Source organism: Mobula hypostoma, chromosome 4 (genome assembly GCF_963921235.1).
Source record: "Mobula hypostoma chromosome 4, sMobHyp1.1, whole genome shotgun sequence".
NCBI classification, from domain to species: Eukaryota; Metazoa; Chordata; class Chondrichthyes; order Myliobatiformes; family Myliobatidae; genus Mobula; species Mobula hypostoma.
In genome coordinates, this window is record NC_086100.1 from 10,500,148 (window position 1) to 10,521,612 (window position 21,465).

General features: G+C 44.7%; 1 protein-coding gene across 1 annotated transcript; it reads right to left on the reverse strand.

The window, feature by feature from the left end:
* Window positions 1–7,228: 7,228 nt before the first annotated feature.
* On the reverse strand, window positions 7,229–20,357 carry LOC134344707 (extracellular calcium-sensing receptor-like). Its single transcript, XM_063044790.1, is given in 6 exon segments — window positions 7,229–8,124; window positions 8,208–8,331; window positions 14,675–14,902; window positions 17,445–17,642; window positions 17,644–18,279; window positions 20,073–20,357. Coding segments are annotated over 6 exon segments (2,340 nt in total). The 5' UTR covers window positions 20,331–20,357.
* Window positions 20,358–21,465: the final 1,108 nt, after the last annotated feature.

Here is a 21,465-nt window from a genome sequence, read left to right on the forward strand (position 1 = left end):
CCTTACCACCATTCAGGGCCCCAAACAGTCCTTCCAGGTGAGGCATCACTTCACCTGTGAGTCGACTGGGGTGATATACTGCGTCCGGTGCTCCCGATGTGGCCTTTTATATATTGGTGAGACCCGACGCAGACTGGGAGACCGCTTTGCTGAACATCTACGCTCTGTCCGCCAGAGAAAGCAGGATCTCCCAGTGGCCACACATTTTAATTCCACATCCCATTCCCATTCTGACATGTCTATCCACGGCCTCCTCTACTGTAAAGATGAAGCCACACTCAGGTTGGAGGAACAACACCTTATATTCCGTCTGGGTAGCCTCCAACCTGATGGCATGAACACTGACTTCTCTAACTTCCGCTAGGCCCCACCTCCCCCTCGTACCCCAGCTGTTACTCATTTTTATGCACACATTCTTTCTCTCACTCTCCTTTTTCTCCCTCTGTCCCTCTGAATATACCTCTTGCCCATCCTCTGGGTCACCCCCCCCCGTCTTTCTCCCTAGGCCTCCTGTCCCATGATCCTCTCGTATCCCCTTTTGCCTATCACCTGTCCAGCTCTCGGCTCTATCCCTCCCCCTCCTGTCTTCTCCTATCATTTTGGATCTCCCCCTCCCCCTCCAGCTTTCAAATCCCTTACTCACTCTTCCTTCAGTTAGTCCTGACGAAGGGTCTCGGCCTGAAACGTCGACTGCACCTCTTCCTATAGATGCTGCTTGGCCTGCTGCGTTCACCAGCAACTTTGATGTATGTTGCCACAAGGTAAGAGTTACCTTGACCTTTCTCATTAATTATCCACCTTGATGACCCCTTCGTCTGGCGGGTAATCCTCTGACGGAATCCTTCCGAAACCTGAGTTGAGCATTGCCCGAGTGCCACAGGTTAAAAGAGGGGTTCGATTCCCCAACAAGGTATAAGGTAAGGTAAGGGTTTGGAGTCCCCGACGAAGTATTGTGAGTATTAAAGCCTGCCGGTGCTAATTACTTGGGCAGCGGATCATTGGTAGTGATCTATTACATCTTTCTTTGAGTGTGTTACCGAAAATTGGTCAGCGCATTAGTGGCAGTAACCAATTACAATTTAGAGCTGGTAACCATTCTAATTGATGTGGGGGGTGATGCCGGGGCGTGTAGCGCAGTAAATTGACCAGCACAGGGCAGAGTAGACGTTTGGCCAAACACATGGGAACTGGCTCTCCCCTGCTATCTATCCGGATGCAGTAAATACGTTTTGGGGTATGCTTGCGACAACTTGCCTGTCTCGGCACCCTGCTTTTGACCGGTTGTTAAGAGGGGAATTTCCCCACGCGAAGGTCAGGACCTGAAGCGGGTGCAGAGAGACACGGCATAATATCAACGGAAAGTAGGGGTTATAGGTTATAAGGTGGTAAAGCCGCACTCTGAAGTATCAGCACCCTGCCTTAGACCGGTTGTTAAGAGGGGAAATCCCCCACGCGAAGGTCAGGACCCTGAAGTGGGAGTAAGAAACGGAGGCGGCTGACCCACCCGATTAGGAAGTATGAGGTAAACATTAGATAAGTCTGTAAATAGCACGCCATTGTTTAAACTACGTAAAGTTGACCCAGAGAGAGAGAGAATGATTACCGTAGGTTATTGGCATGCCTAATTAAGAAACTCGCGAGTGAAATTTGGCATCGGGGTGGGATCTGGGATTTAGATAAACGTCTAAAGGCAGAAGAAGCAATTTGAAAACGTAATACCGGACAAAAATGGATGGTTTTAATATCCAATTGGAGAAAAACGGCCGAAGAACTAAAAACAGATCGAAGCAAAGTAGTTGGGAGCACAGTTTACGTCGCAGAGGGATTAGTGTATGTGACAGCAAAGGAGATTTGAAATCGTGGGAGACGTTAGAGGGACTGGGTGAGGATTATGATAAGAATAAGGGAAAACAGAATAGGGAGAAAAGAGATAGGTGGGCTAAGGATAGACGGGAAAATGAGGATGAAGCAGGCAAAGGTAAAACTGAGGTACCGCTTGAAATGTCTGGACTGCCCATGCTGTTTAATGATAATGACACTGAGGGGGAGGCGGTCTGGCGCATCCGACCCCAGCTCACGGAGCCGCCACTCCTATATAACGTTACCGCTGCCCAACCGCTGCCGCCCCCGAATGCACCCTCCCCAATCCCAATAGCCTCCCGAACCCAGGGACAACTTCCGCAAAGGGAAGGTAATAGGCTCCAGACCAGGATACGACGAAACCTTTTGGTAGGAGACGGGCCCCATGATAGACCCTGAGCGTGAGACTGATTATGACTCTGGTATTGACAATGACGATCCCGAAGCCCCCACCTATACTAGACAAGGTAATAGCGAGTGAGATCCCAGACCCAGAGAGAGAGGGAGCCCAGGGCAATTTCCCAACAGGACCGTCCCCAATCCTAATGCAGGACAGCAGGGCCAAGGGACTACTATGCAGGTTTATACTCCTTCAAAGCCCCAAAAAATGTGTATGATCATGAACCAGGCTCCGAACAAGAAAAAAAATGATCCCGAGGATTTTTCGATTATATGATTGGCACAATCCAAATATTTCGGTCGACTCCCCAGGATCTTTTTAGCTTGCGCTGCATGGCTCTTACCACCAGTGAGCAGGAAAAATGGACGGAAGCTTTGGGAAATCATGCCCATTTGGAGTCTTTTTTCGATGCCGCTGATAATTCCAGCAATACTTCGCCCCAGTTTAATTCGATGATATTGCAGTGCCTCCCAGAGGATGTGTCTAAGGCTATTAGAACTGATATGGACTGGCCCGATAGGAACAAACAGGCCATGAAGAGGGCAGTTGAGCATTTTTGGAATCACGGCAGGGATTCCAAGCCAATCAAAGTAAAACATGAAATGGTGCAGCGCCCACCAGTGCCTCCAAAAAAGGAGCCGCACAATGAAGGATACCAGATGGAACCACTGGACCTCAGGTCCGGCCCCGGAGCCACCCTGGACTATGGGGCCGCCCCCAACCGACCCAGGTAAGCTGGGAAGAAACGGCCTGAGTAGAAAGGAAAGCAACAGCGGTACGGAGCTGAAAGTCAGTGGGCAAATAGTTCTCTATCGTATTGGCCAAATGATATTAAACATAGAAACATAGAAAATAGGTGCAGGAGTAGGCCATTCGGCCCTTCGAGCCTGCACCGCCATTTATTATGATCATGGCTGATCATCCAACTCAGAACCCCGCCCCAGCCTTCCCTCCATACCCCCTGACCCCCGTAGCCACAAGGCCCATATCTAACTCCCTCTTAAATATAGCCAATGAACTGGCCTCAACAGTTTCCTGTGGCAGAGAGTTCCACAGATTCACTACTCTGTGTGAAGAAGTTTTTCCTAATCTCGGTCCAGAAGGCTTCCCCTCTATCCTCAAACTGTGACCCCTCGTTCTGGACTTCCCCAACATCGGGAACAATCTTCCTGCATCTAGCCTGTCCAATCCCTTTAGGATCATATAGGTTTCAATCAGATCCCAAATTGAAGAGATCTACTTGCCAAACTAAAGATTCCTGTTCACAATAGGTTCGCTTCTAGCATTACGTTAGGACAAGGGTACTGTGGTCCAGGTAGGTATTGAGGATAGCTGCAACTAGAAATGATTTTCTGCAGAAGAACTAGAATCAAAATCAAAACTGAAAATCTCCATAATACCGAGGAGTCATCACTGGTTGTAATATGTGAACTGCAAAAAAAAAAACAACATATTTCAGTGATAATCCTGATACTAATTCTAATAAATACCTACATCTCTGTTGCATATCAATATATAAACCTGACTGAATGCAAATAATCACCATCAATTCACCCACAAATGAATAAATCATAATTGTTTTCTGGAAAGCTCTAGTTCCCGGCAGCAACAGGTTGTCAAATATCTGAGATTCTATAAGTATTTCCTGGGCCAGGTTGGAACTGTACATCTTGACAGGGTCACACATCAAAAGAAAGGACCAGTATCCTCAGGGTTTGGTAATTCTAGGTGTGGCTTAAACCAGATTTGTGAAATGAATGGAAACCTATGTCACGAGAGACAAATTAGGCCATGAAGCCTGAAGATATAGGAGAAGAATTAGGCCATTTGGCATATCGATCCCATACATTAAATCCTTTGCTTTCATGTGCTAGTCATCCTGAAATGAATGCCAACATTGTATTTGTATTTCTTACCACAGACCCAATCCGCAAATTAACTTTAAGGGAATCCTGCACAAGAAGCTCCGAAGTCTATTTGTGACTCAGATTTGTATATCCTTACTCCATATAGAAAATAGACAACCCTTTCATTTCTACTACCAAAGTGCATGACCATAAATGAAGCCGGACGTGAAAGTTAGTAGTTTAATCAGCAGAATCATTCAGAAAAAGGAACAAACGTGGGGAACAAATTTAAGTATGTTAACGAGAAATTTAAATGCACAGCACATTTAGCGAAAGCAGAAAGAGAGGAAAGAGAGAGTGGATCTGCAGATTAGGCTAATTCAGAACAATCAGCCAAGGACTGGCAACAAGAAGGGCAGGGTGTCCTATCAACAAAATTACCCGCACATTAGGGAACTACATATAGTTCACTGCATCAGCATATCTTAAAGCCAAAACTTCGAAAGTGAAGGAGTGCAACATGTGTGATCAACGCCATCAGAAGTTCTCAAAGTGCAAGCAATTCTGGATTGGACAATGTTAGGTATTTTATCATAGCTTGGTCCAAGTCATGGAACTCCGGGCACAACCACACTCTAACCGGCTTCAGAAGGATACTGATTCAAGCGTGTACTTTACAAACGCTGTACGGGCAATTTGCAAATGCTTTCAAACGAGTAACCTGTCAGGTTAACACAGCAAAACAGAAAATCAATTGTCCTAGTGTGTGCTGACCCTGAATAAGTACAAAGGAAGAAATCATAGTATTTATCAGAAATAAATCCAGTTTGAATTTGGAAATTCAAATAATGACGTGCACAGAGAAAACCTGGACTAAAAGTTCATGCAATGCTTTGTGGAAACTTTCTTAGTGGACTATATCATGGAGTCAGCCAAGAACAGACTGAAAAACTGAATGCTGTGTTGAGAGATAATTAATGAACTCATAGTCAAGGAACGCTCTGCAGCAGCCCGTCAATCAAGGATTGCATTTTACTTCCAGTCCGAGGGAATGAATAATGATGCAAGGAAAACATTGTTAAATATAATAGAAGAATTAACTAATAATTGACAAAAAAACAGATCAAGCTTCCATTGCCATAGGACCAAAACTCCTCAAGATATAGGAACAGAAGTAGACCATTCGGCCCATCGACTCAGCTCCACCATTCAATCGTGGGCTGATGCAATTCTTCCAGTCATCCTAACTCCACTGCCATCTCCCCATACCCTATGATTCCCTGGCTAATCAAGAACCCGTCTATCTCTGCTTTATATGCGCCCAATATCTTGGCCTCCACAGGCACTCGTGGCAGCAAATTTCACGGATTTACCACCCTCTCAGTAAACTAATTTCTCCGCATTCTGTTCAAAATGAATGTCCTCCATTCCTGAAACTGTACCTTCTTACCTGGACTCCCCTACTATGGGAAATAACTTTGCCATATCTAATCTGTTCAGGCCTTTTAACGTTCGGGATATTTCTATCAGATCCCCCCCCCCTTAATCTCCTGAACTCCAGGGAATACAGCTGCCAGATGCTCCTCATATGGTAACCCTTTCATTCCTGGAATGATTTTCATGAATCATCTCTGAACCCTCTCCAATGTCAGCATATCATTTCTACAATGAGGAGCCGAAAACTGCACACAATACTGTGTGTTTTCACGAGTGCCTTATAGAGGGTCAACATCACATTCCTGCTGTTATATTCTATATCTCTAGAAATGAATGCTACCAATTCATTTGCCTTCTTCACCACCGACTCAACCTGGAGAGTACTCTTTCCGGTATCCTGCACACGGACTCTCAAGTGCATTTGCATCTCTGCATTTTGAATTCTCTCCCGATCTAAATAATAGTATGCTCGTTTATTTCTTCCACCTAAGTGCATGACCATACACTTTGCAACAATGTATGTCATTGGCCGCTTCTTTCCCCATATCCCTAATCTAAGTCTGTCTGCAGTTTCTCTGTTTCTTCAACTCTACCCGCTATCCCACCGATCTTTGTATCACCCGGAAATTTAGCCATAGATACATTAATCCCATTGTCTAAATCATTGGCATACATCGTAAAAAGCAGGGGTCCCCATTCCGAGAGGGTGGACCATTGGCTGTTTGGGAGAAAACAAAGAGTGGGAATAAACGGATTCGAGTGAAACCCTTCCTTTTTCTAAAGGTTACGGCTGTCCCAATCATCCAGAAATCTGAATTCCTGCCCCCTACTGCAATCCCTCAGCCGCGCATTTACCCTCCACCTCACTCTATTCTTATACTCACTGCCGCAAGGCAGAGGCAGTAACCCCGAGAATACTACCTTTGAGGTCCTGCTTCTCAACTTCCTTCCTAACTTGCACCGGATGCAATAGATGACCCCAATCTTACTCACAAGTGAAGTGTTGCTTCTCCTGGAAGGACTGTTTGTAGCCCTGAATTGTGGGAAGAGAGGATGTGTACGGACAGGTGTAGCACTTACGCTTACGGGTGGGAGATCCGTGGGGAGGTACTTGTGGATCAGGGAATCGTGGAGGGACCGATCCCTGCGGAAAGCGGAGAGGGGTGGAGAGGGAAAGATGTGCTTAGTGGTGGGGTCCTGTTCAAAATGGCGGAAGCTGCGGAGAATAATATGCTGGATCCGGTGGCTGGTGGGTTGGTAGGTGAGGACAAGGGGAGCTCTGTCCCTGTTGCGGGAGGTTGGGCTGAGGGCCGAAGTGCGGGAAGTGGAGGAAATGCTGGTGAGGGCATCACTGATGACGGCAGAAGGGAAACCATGATCCTTAAAGAAAGAGGACATTTGAGATGTCCTGGAACGAAAGTCTCATCCTGGGAGCAGATGCGGCGGAGACGGAGGAACTGGGAATAGGGAATGGCATTTTTGCATGTAGCAGGGTGGGAAGAGGTACAGTCATGTAGTTATGAGAGCCAATGGGCTTGTAGAAGATGTCAGTGGAGAATCTGTCTCCAGAGATGGAGACCGAGAGATCGAGAAAGAGGAGAGAAGTGTCCAACGTAGACAACGTGAATTTGAGGGCTGGGTAAAAGTTTGATGTTGATGAAATTGACGAGCTCAGCATGTGTAGTTAATGTGAAGTCCCTTTAGACATCATCTGTTTCTTTGTATTAATCGCCGGTTTCAATAAGATGATGTAGCATTTAGGTACAAAAATACAAACTAACAGACCGAAGCTTGATGCCCAAATGGCGAACACTGTGTACTTCCCTGGAGAGCTCACGTAGGCTGGAACGAAAGTTATCCAAACAGCGGAAAAGATCAGCATGCTGAAGGTGATGTATTTGGCGTCATTAAAACTATCTGGGAGTTTCCGAGCAAGGAATGCAAACACCAAACACACAATGGACAACAAAGCAATATAAACCGAGACAAAGTAAAAGGCTGTCAATGAGCCCACGTCACATTCCAGAATAATGATGTCTCTGTAATGGCTCATGTTTTTCACAGGGTAGGGAGGTGACACACTTAACCAGACAGCACAAACTAAACCTTGCATAAAGCTAAGAAGGAAGACGCCCACGCGTTGTTGTACAGGTCCGAACCAGTTCATTACACGGCTATTGGGTTGATTTGCTTTGAAGGCAACCACGACAAGGATAGTTTTGCCTAGGATGCAGAAAATGCAGAGAACAAACAGAATCCCGAAAGCGGTGCGGCGCAACATGCAAGACCAACCGGATGGTTTTCCTACGAAGGTGAGTGAGCAAATGAAGCAAAGCAGCAGGGCGAAGAGAAGTAGAAAGCTGAGTTCGGAGTTATTCGCTTTGACCATGGCAGTTTCCCGATACCGGTAGAAAATGGCAGCGATGACCAACGTGAAGCACACTCCCACGAGAGCAAGCGTTACTAATATAAACCCAAGACCGTCTCCAAATGAAAGGAACTCAACCTTCTTGAGTACACATTCTGTTTTTGCCTGATTAGTCCAGTATTCCGATGGACATTTGATGCAATCCGTGGAATCTGGAAAATAATTATCTTATATGAAAATATGTCAGCAGAGAACTGCGGAATTGAGGGACATAGCTTTGCATCTGATTACTTACCAGTGGCATTGCTGATCTCACCATCGGCGCATTTTGCACAGTTAAAGCAACATACTGGCTGCCCTTTCCGGCTGACTTTTCTTGTTCCAGGAAGACATGGTTCTGAGCAAACAGCTCGTGGGATCTGAAGAAACAGAAAACATCCTGAGAGTATTCATTGTATGTGTCAATAAAACTGCTGAGCATGCTGAACAGCTGACATAAATCCTTGCAATTGAGATTGAGAAGCCAGAGAAAACTAACTGTCCACCGAATGTCGAACTGAAATAATCCTGAGCAATATTATGTGACGTATTTGAATCCCTAAAAGGGGAATACTAGAATTGATATATTGACTCTTGAGAACAGAATGTGCATCGCCTGATAGCAGAGATGTTCAAGTTCGGACTTCAAAATCAGGAATGATTCACCTGGAATAAATGAATAAGGAGAAATATATGATCCCAGTTCAGTACATTCTCAGAAGAAGCATGCATCCATCGTTCCTCTAATCCCCGAGGAAAAAAAAAACAGAACCAAACTGTCAGAAATGCACCTTATGTTGCATAAATCTCGCGCATTACCGACAATTGAATGTAATTGCTTCTATATGCAATAGACCATATAATAGAAAGATAGACCACTAAAGCACAGAAGCAGGCCCTTCGCGCGGAATCATTAATCCGCCTCATCCCATGGTCCTTCACCCGGATCATAGCCCTCCATAAACCTGCCATGTACAGTAGTTGAAAGTTGATATCGAACCCGTTTCCACCAATTGCGCTACAGGTCGCTCCACACCCTAACCACCATCTCTGCGCAGAAGGTCCCCCTCATGTTCACCTTAATCATTCCACTTATCACCTTTAACCCAAGGCATCTAGTTGTAGTATCATCCAAACACACTAGAATAACCTAGTTATCATTCCCCCTCTCTTCGGCCTCAAATGTATTTTTTTTCCTTCATGTCTCCAACAAGTCTCCATTCTGTCTTCTCCATTCTTAAAAATAATTCCTGAACCTTTTCAAATTTTCCCGGATACGCAGAATATCAAGTCCGGGCACCATCCTTGTAAATCTTCTCTTCACTCTTTTAAACCTATTCATTTCATTACTGTGTACAGATGATCATAATGCCTCCAAATTCGGCCTCACATCTTACACAATTTCAAAATAGAGTCTAACTCATGCACTAAATCCATTGATTTATGAAGCCCAGTGTGCCAAAAGCTTTCTTTGTGACCCTATTTAGGCGTGACTCCGCGCTCAAGGAGCTAGGGATCTATCTTCCCAGATATCCTTTCTAAAGGTTCATGTTATTGTCAAGGTATGAATGAATCATACAACTTTGATATTTGTCTACTCCAGGTAACTATTAAATACAGAAAGACCATGGATGTTAATGAAAAAATATCAGCAACGCTCCCGCCTCCTCAACAGCCTCGAGAAAAGTAACGATGCACGCAGACCACAAAATTACCTATCGCCTGCAGCAAAACAGCCAAAAAACAATCAACGATCGATCCTCGGCACAGAACAATCCCCGACGCCTGAACCGCAGAAAAGAACTGCCCCTTACACACAAATACCCAACTCCCCCTTACACACAAAAAATGAACAAATCAATGGTCTATAAAAAAGAAAACGCCGAAAATCTGAAGGAAATCAAAGTACAGTCCAATAATCACAGGAATCTCAGAACATGGGAAACAACTTCTCGCTGCATACGAGGAGAGCTGCGGTACGAACTCAGACCTTCTGTACAGAATGATGGCCGACCCCGGTCTAAAGGCCGCAGACCGGGGGCCGACGCGCCGATTCGCCAGCCGACTGTCCAGCGCCAAGCTATTGTACAGTTCTCCGCATTAACCTCAATGTTTTAATATTCCTCGCCGCTTCGAGACGCAGTTATTCATGACCCCACGTATCATCTTTGGTCTTTTCTACGAGTCAGTTTGTGCTTTTGTACCTCTTCGTCTCTCCCGTCTGTGATCTCCACGATGCAGCCCCCTTCTGATCGCCTAATCAACAAATTTCTAAAACTACAGCTTGCCCCCATCTACACATCTCTGAGCCACAGATCCAGTCTGATGGCCAGAGAATGGCCAAAGGGGTACTCAACATTAGCTGCCTAACCTCTCTCCTCGCCTGATTTTCACTCATTACCTGTGTCCTGCAGCTTGCTTGTAACTACCTCCCTGCTGGCACTGTGTATCAACCTCTGAGCTTCCCGTATGTTCTTTAGTTCATTAAGTTCCAGCTCCAAATCCGTAACACGGCTTGTTAAAACTGCAGCGGGATCCACCACTTGAATCATAGTATTCAGGTCTCTCTGCCTTCCCACATCCCGCGGGAGAGGCATTCCATTATCCCGTTTGACTTTTTCACCACTTTAGGTGTGCAGGATGAGAGAAAGAAATATTAAATAACGAGAAATACCCTCCATTAATGGCCTACGAATCTCATCGCTGAAGCCTCAAAGAAACAAGGCCTCAACACTACAACCTATCATTGACCTGCTCATACAATGGCCGCTCTTCTCAAAGCTATTTTTTTTTAAAACAAGCGTCACATTATGCACGATCCAGTTTCTCCTCGGGTACTGTAGCGTGCAAAAGAATGCGATTGTCCCTGCTGTCTTTTTAAATGTCACTAATATTCCAGGGATGTCATATATATCCCAGGCTTGCAACTATTTCACATTTCGCTAATGCAGAAGGCGGCCATGTTGTATTTCCGCTCGTGCTAGATTGTAACATTGTCTTCGATTCAATGCACCTAAAATCAGGCATTCAGAAGTTGCCAGAAACGTAAATGTTTGAAATATGTTGCATAATAAGTAAAGAAGAGAGGTGTTCTTGAGACTGCCAAGTTTCGGATCCGGAGTTAAAGATCTGATGTAAAAACAAAAAGGTACTGCTGACATCAGTAGAGGGCAAGTCACTGGAAGGTATTCTAAGGGACCCGATACCGTATATAAGTATTCGGATATACAGGTAATGGTTAGAGGTAGTCCAAATCGATTTATGCGTGCAGGCCATCTCTAGAGTTTTTCAGGAGGATACCAGGATACTTGATGAAGGCAAGACAGGGGATGTTGACTACAGGGACTTCAGCAAGGCACATAACAAAGTCAGCTTGAAAGGTTTGTGAAGATTCAGTCGTTCGGGATTCGAGATCGGTAGTAAATTATCGTCACGGGAGAACCCATAAAGTTGTAAAAAATGATTGACTCTATAACCAGGTGATCTGTGAATATTGGTGTCCCATAGGGACCGGTGTTGTTTCCTGAATGCTTATCATCCATTTCTTATATGGGAGGTAATGTGGATCAGCAAACTGCGGATGACATTGTGATTGTGCCTGTAGTGAAGAGCAAGGTAGACGATCAAAGTTTGCGCGGGATATGGAACAGCCGCAGGAATTGGCAGAAAATTGGCAGATGTAATTTCATATAGTACTGGGTGATGGTGTAGTGGTATCAGCACGGGACTTCAAGGCAGATGGTCCTGAGTTCAAACCCAGCCGGGTCCCAACCTCGGCAGCAGAAGTACTGCGCGGTTTAAAAAAAAAAATCTTGTCAAACTTCTTCCGTATCTTGCCAAGAAAACCCTGTCGACCCTCAGGTCATGAAGTTCACGAAGAATCGGACTTGACTTTCTGACTGGACAACAAAATTTAATCGAGACAAGGGTGAGGTGTTACAAACCAGGGTAGGACGTACATGTGAGAGGTAGGGTATTATGGAGTGCGGTAGAACAGTGGGAACTGGAAATACAGATCCATAATTCGTTCCACGTGGCCTCACAGGGGGATAACACCACAAATAGAAGGTGTGGCACATTGGCTGTAAATCAAAGTACTGAGTATAGGAGTTCGGACGTTGTGTCGAAGTCAGAAAAGACCAATGAGTTCTACTCTGAGGTACTGTGGGCAGATTTAGTTAGCCTCCTACAGGAAAGATGTAAGATTGAAAGAGTACAGAGAAAAATTACGAGGATGCTGCCAGAACTTGAATTTTAGAGAAATATGGAATAGGGTAGCACTGTATGTGGACTGTGGGATTTATGGATTCGTATCTAAATTTTCTGATGATACAAAGATAGGTGGAGGAGTGGGTAGTGTTGAGGAAAGAGAGCCTGCAGAAAGGCTTAGATAGTTTAGGTGAATGGGGAATGAAGTGGCAAATGAAATACAATGTTGTAAAGCGTATTGTCATGTACTTTGGAGGAAGAAATAAACGGGCAGACTATTAATTAGATGGAAAGAGAATTCAAAATGCAGAGGTGCAAAGGAACTTGGGAGTCCTTGTGCAGGACACTCGAAATGTTAACCTCCAGGATGAGTCGGTGGTGAAGAAGGCATTCACTTCGAGAGGTATAGAATGTAACAGCAGGGATGTGATGTAGAGGCTCCATTAGGCAGACATGAGACCACACGGAGTACTGTTTGCAGTTTTGGGCTCCATATTTTAGGATATACTGACGTTGGAGAAGGTTCAGAGAAGATTCACGAGAATGATTCCAGGAATGAAAGGGTTACCCTATGAATAGCGTCAGGCATCTCTTGGGCTGCGTTTCCTGTAGTTTAGGAGAACGCGGGGGGGGGGGGATCTCAGAAACATTCCGAATGTTAAAAGGCCTGAACAGATTAGATATGGCAAAGTTATTTCCGATGTAGGGTTGCCTTGGACAAGAGGGCACTAATTCAGGATTGAAGGACGACCATTTAGAACACAGATGCAGAAATATTACTTTAGTCAGAGGGTGGTTAATCTGTGGAATTTGTTGCCACGAGCAGCTGTGGAGGCCAAGCCACTATATGCATTTAAGGCAGAGATATACATGTCCTTGATTAGACAGAGTATCAAAGGGTATGAGGAGAAGGCAGGGGAGGGGGATGACTGGAAGGATTGGATCAATCCGTGATTGAATGGCGGAGCAGTGTCGAGTGGAGGAATGGCCTACTTCTGCTCCTATGTGTTATGGTCTTATGAATTCCCTAGAACGTTGAAGTGTGAGGGTAGGTTTGATAGAGCTATATAAAATTGTGAGCGGGGAGAGACAGGTTAAATTCGAGCAGGTTTTATTTCGCACTGAGAGGTGACACTAGAACTAGAGATCGCGAGTTAAAGGTGAAAGGTGAAATGTTTAAGGGGAATGAGTGGCATCTTCTTCACTCAGAAATTGGTGAGAGTGTGGCAAAGCCTACCAGCGGAATTGTTAGATGCAGGTTTGATTTCAACATTTAAGAGAATTTTGGAAATGTACATGGATGGGAGATGTTTAGAGGTCTATGATCTGTGTGCTAGCCAAGGCGATTATAGGGGCATAATAGTTCAGAACAGACCAGATTGGCCAATTGTCCTGTTCGTGTGTTGCGCTGTTCTGTGGTCCTACGCCCCTATTACTCTACAAAGCCAAAACCGTGTTAGCCAACAGTGATCTTACGTTCGTAATTATTGCAGTGTGAAGAGAAATTAAATGTAGATTCATTCTAGCACACTGTAATATAAAATTAGCCCATTAGGATCTTAGGGGGAAAAGCTACGCATCTCAGTTTCAAGTAAAGAGCGTCTTACCACGAGTGTATGCAAATATTCAGCGAATTTTAATATCTATCCTCAACATATCAGCACTGTTTCTACAATAGAAACATAGCAGCATAGAAAACCTACAGCACAATACAGGCCATTCGGACCACAATACTGTTCGTACTGTAGAAATTACCTAGCGTTACCCCTAGCCCTTTATTTTTCTAAGCTCCAGGAGACTCTTAAAAGACCCTATTGTATCCGACTCCACCACTGTCGACGGCAGGCCATTCCACGCACTCACTACCCGCTGCATTAAAAAAAAAACTTACCCCGACATCTCCTCTGTAACTACTTGCAAGACCTTAAAACTGTTCCCTCTCGTGCTAGCAATTTCAGCTCGGAGAAAAAGCCTCTGACTATCCACACGATCAATGCCTCTCATCATCTTATACACCTCTATCAGATCACTTCTTATCCTCCGCCTCACCAAGGAGAAAAGGCTGAGTTCATTCTACCTATTTTCATAAGTCATGTTTCCAAATCCAGGCAACCTCCTTGCAAATCCCCTCTGCACCCTTTCTATAGGTTCCACATCCTTCCTGTAGCTAGTAGACCAGAACTGAGGATAATACTCCAAATGGAAACTGACTAGGGCCCTATACAGCTGTAAGGTTAACTTTGAGCTCTTAAACTCAATCCCGCTGTTGGTGAAGGTTAATACACCGCCTGCCTTCTTAACCATAGAGTCAACCGGCGCAGCAGCTTTGATTGTCCTATGGACTCGGATCCCAAAATCTCCCTGATCCTCCACACCACCAAGAGTCTGACCATTAATACTAGATACTGCCATCATATTTGACCTACCAAAATGAACCAGCTATATCACCTATACACTAGGCATTCAATATTTTCCATTTAGCAAGCATATATACATGGGAAGATGAACTCATACCGTGTTTCCCGTCGTGCTAAACATGATTTGCTCGACATTCAGCATTAGTTCGTGGCCTTGCAGAGCCGAACCGTCATAATATCCGACGTTTACAATGTCGACGCTGCCGTTGAAATTCGTTTGCATGTTCACAAAGTCGTATCTTGGCACCGGGTCACCATTTTCATCAAAATATGAGGTTTCTCCAGTCTTCGCTGTGAAATTCATTTTGCGTAGGTAGTGCAGGAACTGCGTTGGGGAGGGGTGAAAGGATGAAAAAAAAAGAGTGACTATTGTTTAAACGGAGCGCGTGGATTCGGTCCACGTAAATATCGACATACAAACTTCCTGTAGACGTAAATGATGGAAATGTGCTGCATAAGTACCACGTAAAGAAGAGGTTTATATTTAACACTGTCGATTGGATCCGGAGGGAAAAATGAAGTAACAGGGGTACTCAGCGAGTCACGTTGCACTTGTAGCTGGAATTGGATCGATCATCCGTTTACCTCCACAGATGGTACCTGATCGGCGGAGATCATCCAGCAATTTGTTAATTGGCATTGGTATTGGAGACAGATCGAAGTATTACGAGCATATTTGTCAGCAGGGAAGAGTGTGACTAAGGAATTATTATACTTGTCATGGATCACCTGGTAAAAACACTGAATTAAAAATTGAGAACTGCAGGTCGAACGCAGAGACTCAAGCTCGTCCTTTAGGCCTGCACGCAAGTGCAAATTGAAAAGCGAACAGCGAGGTTGATGTTCTGGAGCATGTTGATTTTAACGGCAAGGAGGTGTTGGAGTTGTTAAAATGCATTAGGACGGATTAGTCCCTGGGGCCAAACGGAATATTCCCCAGGCTGCTCCACGAGGCGAGAGAAGAGATTGCTAGGTCTCTGGCTAGAATCTTTATGTCCTTGTTGTCCACGGGAATGGTACCGGAGGGAGGCGAACGTTGTCTCCTTGTTCAAAAAAGGTAGTAGGGATAGTCCAGGTAATTGTAGATCAGTGAGCCTTACGTCTGTGATGGGAAAGCTGTTGCAAAAGATTCTTAGAGATAGGATCTATGGGCATTTCGAGAATCATGCTCTGATCGGGTACAGTCAGCATGGCTTTGTGAAGGGCAGATCGTGTTTAACAAGCCTGATAGTGTTATTTGAGGCGGTGACCAGGCATATAGATGAGGGTAATGCAGTGGATGTGACCTACGTGGATTTTAGTAAGGCATTTGACAAGATTCCACATGGTAGACTTATTCAGAAAGTCAGAAGGCTTGGGAGGGATCCAGGGAAGTTTGGCCAGGTGGATTCAGAATTGGCTTGCCTTTGGAAGGCAGAAGGTCGTAGTGGAGGGAATACATTCAGATTGGACGGTTGTGACTAGTGGTGCCCCACAAGGATCTGTTCTGGGACCTCTACTTTTCGTGATTTTTATTAACGACCTGGATGTGGGGGTAGAAGGATGGGTTGGCAGGTTTGCAGACGACACGAAGGTTGGTGTTGATGTAGCTAGTGTAGAGGATTGTCGAAGATTTCAGAGAGACATTGATAGGATGCAGAAGTGGGCTGAGAAGTGGCAGATGGAATTCAATCCAGAGAAGTGTGAGGCGGTACACTTTGGAAGGACAAACTCCAAGGCAGAGTACAAAGTAAATGGCAGAATACTTGGTAGTGTGGAGGAGCATAGGGATCTGGGGATACATGTCCACAGATCCCTGAAAGATGCCACACAGGTAGATAGGGTAGTTGAGAAAGCTTATGGGGTGTTAGCTTTCATAAGTCGGGGGATAGAGTTTAAGAGTCGCGATGTAATGATGCAGCTCAATAAAACTCTGGTTTGGCCACACTTGGAGTACTTTGTCCAGTTCTGGTCGCCTCACTGTAGGAAGGATGTGGAAGCATTGGAAAGGATACAGAGGAGATTTACCAGGATGCTGCCTGGTTTAGTGAGTATGCATTATGATCAGAGATTAAGGGAGCTAGGACTTTACTCTTTGGAGAGAAGGAGGATGAGAGGAGACATGATAGAGGTGTACAAGATAATAAGAGGAATAGATAGAGTGGACAGTCAGCACCTTTTCCGCAGGGCACCACTGCTCAATACAAGAGGGCGTGGCTTTAAGGTAAGGGGTGGGAAGCTCAAGCGGGATATTAGAGGAAGGTTCTTTACTTACAGAGTGGTTGGTGCGTGGAATGCACTGCCTGAGTCAGTGGTGGAGGCAGATACACTAGTGAAGTTTAAGAGACTACTAGACAGGTATATGGAGGAACTAAGGTGGGGGGTTATATGGGAGGCAGGGTTTGAAGGTCGGGACAACATTGTGGGCCGAAGGGCCTGAACTGTGCTGTACTATTCTATGTTCTATATACAGTCTGTTAGAATGTACCTATTCACCACCAGCAAAAAACACGGGAAAATTTCTACGCGGATTTACTCTCCGGAAAGCAGCAGATTTGTATCAGTACCGTCGCCAAATTTCATCCTTCAGCTAATATCTCTACAAACGATTCAAGCACTAATCACACAGTTATTGGAAAATATTGCATCTCTATACATTAGCTGTTCTATTCGGCACTTACCAGTAGACTAATGTACTCTGCATTTGGAAAGATATTCCTAGAGAAAGAAAAAGGTTTGGTCGCCACAAATAGAATTATTGGCAACATATTGTCCTCCGCGGTTAAGTACATGCACAGAAGGATCGAAAGATATAAACCGCAAACTGCAAACATACCTTGCCGCGCTGACATTTAGTGCTGACTTTGCTGAAGGAAGTACAGGCCTACCTGCCAAGGCTCGAAATTTGCAATATGCGCGCACGTGTTATTCATAAAGGGTCCCTCCCCTTCCACACAGTTTAACAGATCATGGAGAGCGTGAGCGATGGAGTAGACCGCTGTATACAGGTGGTATGAACTCCCGTCCATTATCGCTGGAAGATAGTTATTTTCTATCCCTTTTATCTGCTCCTTACCAGTGCATTGCCGGACGTGACCTGAAGAGTTCCCCCGGGCTTGTGCTGTTTTCGACGTTCAACGAGCAGGTGAATAAAGTTTCCCAAAACTCCCTTACCAAAATGTTACCAGGAAACTTGGAAGGATGGACGTTATGAAGATAATCTCTGAGGTCATCTATCTTTATACTCCGTGTAGCCGGACCGATTGCCCCGGTAAGGTAAATTCCTCTTTCTTTAGGCGGGAGAATTTTTTTTGTAATCCACGCCTCACTTCCAATCCATTGTATGCCAACTACATTTTGCCTCCAAATCTCATGCAATAAAATTCGCATATCACCACCTTGGACAAAGGCCACCACCACTTTAGTAGACGCTTGTTTAATCACCTGGACGATTTTACTGATCTTTTCAGGCGGGTCGGTCCTGTAAAATGACTCAGAATAGGCAATGCAAACCCCAAACTTTTCCACATGCTCCACAAATCCTTGCATTCCGAAGTGACCATAATCGGTGTTACTTCTAATGGTTCCAATCCAAGTCCAGCCAAAGGTTCTAACCAGTTCTGCGAGGAGTTTGGACTGGTATTGGTCGCCGGGGATTGTTCTGAAAAACGTGGGATATTGTCTCTTATTGCTGAGGCAGGAGCAGGTGGAATAGTAACTAACCTGTAGAGAAGAGAAACTGATGAACACCGGCATCCGGTTTTTAACTATATGTGACTGATTTAGCTCCAGCGGTTCGTGTTAATTGTTTTAGGTTTCTACATAAATCTAATACTGAATCCAAAACATGAAGAATAGACAAAATACAAAACCCAGATTACTGACATTATTTACAACGTACCTTCACTATTTACTTATTGCTTTTGGTAATTAAGCTCTAGTGAAACACATCAGAAATACTGCATTCAATTGTGGCGTTCTATTATAGAAACCAGATGAGACTTCGTAGCAGGTGCATAAGAGGTTTAATTGTTGTTACCTGGATTATTGGATATGTGCTATAAGGAAAGTCTGGACAAACTGGAGTTGTTTTCCTTGAAGGGCTGAATCTGAGGAGAGACCTGATTGAAGTTTACGAGCGGCATGGGCATAATAGACTAACAGTATCTTCCTTCCTACTTTAAAATGTCTAATGCCGGATTGCGGACATTTAAATTGAGTGGGACTATTCTTATCAAAAATTTGCCTGTCATTTTCTTTTTTACCCAGAGGATGGGGGTGCGTGCAATAAGCTGGCCAGGATTGTGGCGTGGACAAATACAACAGGCGTTTAAGAGACTCTTTAGCACACGAATGTGCACAGATTGGAGTGATATAGACTATGTGGGCAAAGGAACTCGTTTAGATTGGCATTTAACTGACAATGTAAGTAGTTCAGCAGAAAATTATTCGGCCGTGAGGTCTCACTGTGATTTGAACACTGTGCGCTTTATTCTAAAGCAACCAAATTTACAAAGGCTAAGTCAAACGTTTTTCAGAATATTACTCTGAGTGGCGCACAACGTGAGGCCTCCTTTGGACGGGCTTGACCATGGATATTGCGATTTGGCTGTCTCCGCAATCCGCAAGCTGGTACGCAAACCAGAGCAGTAAGAGATGGATAGCAAGCTGTTGCCCTTGCAGCAGCCTGCATCCACCGCCCCGCCCGCCCCCCCCCCCCCCCGCCACCACCACCACCACCACACCCGCCACGCAGCTGATGAATCTAAGGGATCATAGTACCATAGAAACATAGAAAACCTACAGCACAATACATGCTCTTCGGAGCAAAAGCTGTGCCAAACATGTCCTTAATGTAGAAATTAATACCGATATCGACAGAGGCCAATAACGTTTGGCTCCAGCGATTTCGCAGGAGTTGCCAGGTAGTGCTGAGGTCAAGGTAGGACAGCCGTAGGGGCTGCATTTCTGAATTTGTACTCCGGGTTTACTCTTGAATCCTTCCCACGAGTGGGTATATCCGCAAAGCAGCGGAGGTTTGAGTTCAGAATTTTCCTTCTCCTGGATGAGCTGCTACACACGGCTAACAAGCCCTATTTGCCCGATGCGACTGGTTTTAAGCCTCCAGTATTCTGCGTGTGCCCCATCTCCTGTAGCAATGATTGCGCTGAGACCAGTTGCTAAGCCATGCGTCAAGGAGCTGGATATGCTTGCTACTGGTTATTTGAGACAAGGGTACATTTAACGGGTGGTGCGAGCTTAACCCCATTACATCCCCGTCTATAACAACCTAAACGAATCTCTGCAGACAATCCACAATATAAAATAGAATAGGCAGTGGATTTCAACAACGATAAAAACTTGATATTAAATAACTTTTTTATTGTGTTAGTATCCTAAATTAAGACCTGTCACTATTTCAACCAGTCTTGGCAAGGGAACGTATGCTGTTGTGCTTGCTAATGAGAAGATGGTACCGCCATAATAAAAATGCATGCATTTATTTGACACATTACCAGTGGAATTCCAAATGATCCCATTGTCCTTGCGGTTACGATGGAGCTTGTGGAAATATCGCATCCAACAATGGCAACGACATTGGAGGAGCCTCTGCATTCAAGGTATTCAACTGATTCTTCTTCGCCATTGATCAAAGCGAGCGCTGCGTTCGAGGCGATCGCGGAGGACGAGCAATCGTCGTGTATCTGGTACCCGAGTGTGATTCCCGGGTGGAGATTCTCATTCTGGTTTATTTCGTCAATGGCAAATATCATTGTCTGCGCTAGTCGGAATTTTTCAAATTCAAAACTGTGGGATAAATATAAGATGAGGTGATAAAAGTCTTCAGGTTCTCCATTCAACAAGATATTACCTCAAGATTTAAAACGTTAACGTTTTCTTGTTGTCGATAAAGGACACGCATCGTACTGATCACGGCACGGACACACACTGCTTATATATTATTTCTCCATCTACAAGCTTTAAATATCAGTCATGCCTCATTTCACAGTAAACAGGAATCAACGCACTCCACAAGGAAGGGCTCAAGATAAACACTATTTCTGGACACAGTAGACCTCACAGGTACTCGAATAGCAAGGTCAAAGAAATGTTCGGACGATTCCTTCAGTAGTTTTAGATTCTGGGGGTGCTGATTGGAATTCACATCGACACAAACTATAGCAATTAAAAGTATGGGTGCGCGGACACATAATAACTCTAATATAAATGTACTTTGCAATCTGCCGTAATTTCCCGCGATAGTTCTGAAATTTGATCTCCCTGATTTTACTTCAATATAAATACACATGGATATTGCACTCTTCAGAACAGGAATATGATATTGTGCCGAACTAATTGTACCAGTTATTACATGCCGAATTAACCCAATCCTCTGAGCCTACACAATGTCTCCATTCTCACTCCGCCGTCATTATGTACCCAGATCTGAAGAAACTAAATAATTTGTTTATAGGTTGTCGACGGATTACGAAAATAATTTATACCCGTGACCTGTTCCTCAAACGGCATCAAAAATGCGTCGGTGGGCCGAGTTCTCACATGGTAAGCGATAACGCCAAAATGGAGCAGCAGATAAATACTTATGGCGAAGGTACACGAAATTATTAGATGATAATTTACTGTCGATTTCAAAGATCAATTAAATGGGTATTAGCGTCTTGTATGAAAAGGACCGCTGACGAAGAGTCAGATTACAAGAGGTAAACTCACCTTTTGCATCTCGTGCTCTTTGGGGTAAAAGTATATGTATGGAAGTGGTGAATCTGATCCAGGTGAATGGAGAATATCCCGCCAAGGATGATATCACCATCCTTGGCTAAATGAGGCAAACTGTGTTTGGTTCGACGATTGCAGATGATTCCATGCGTGTCTGGCGTAGCGGCAAGA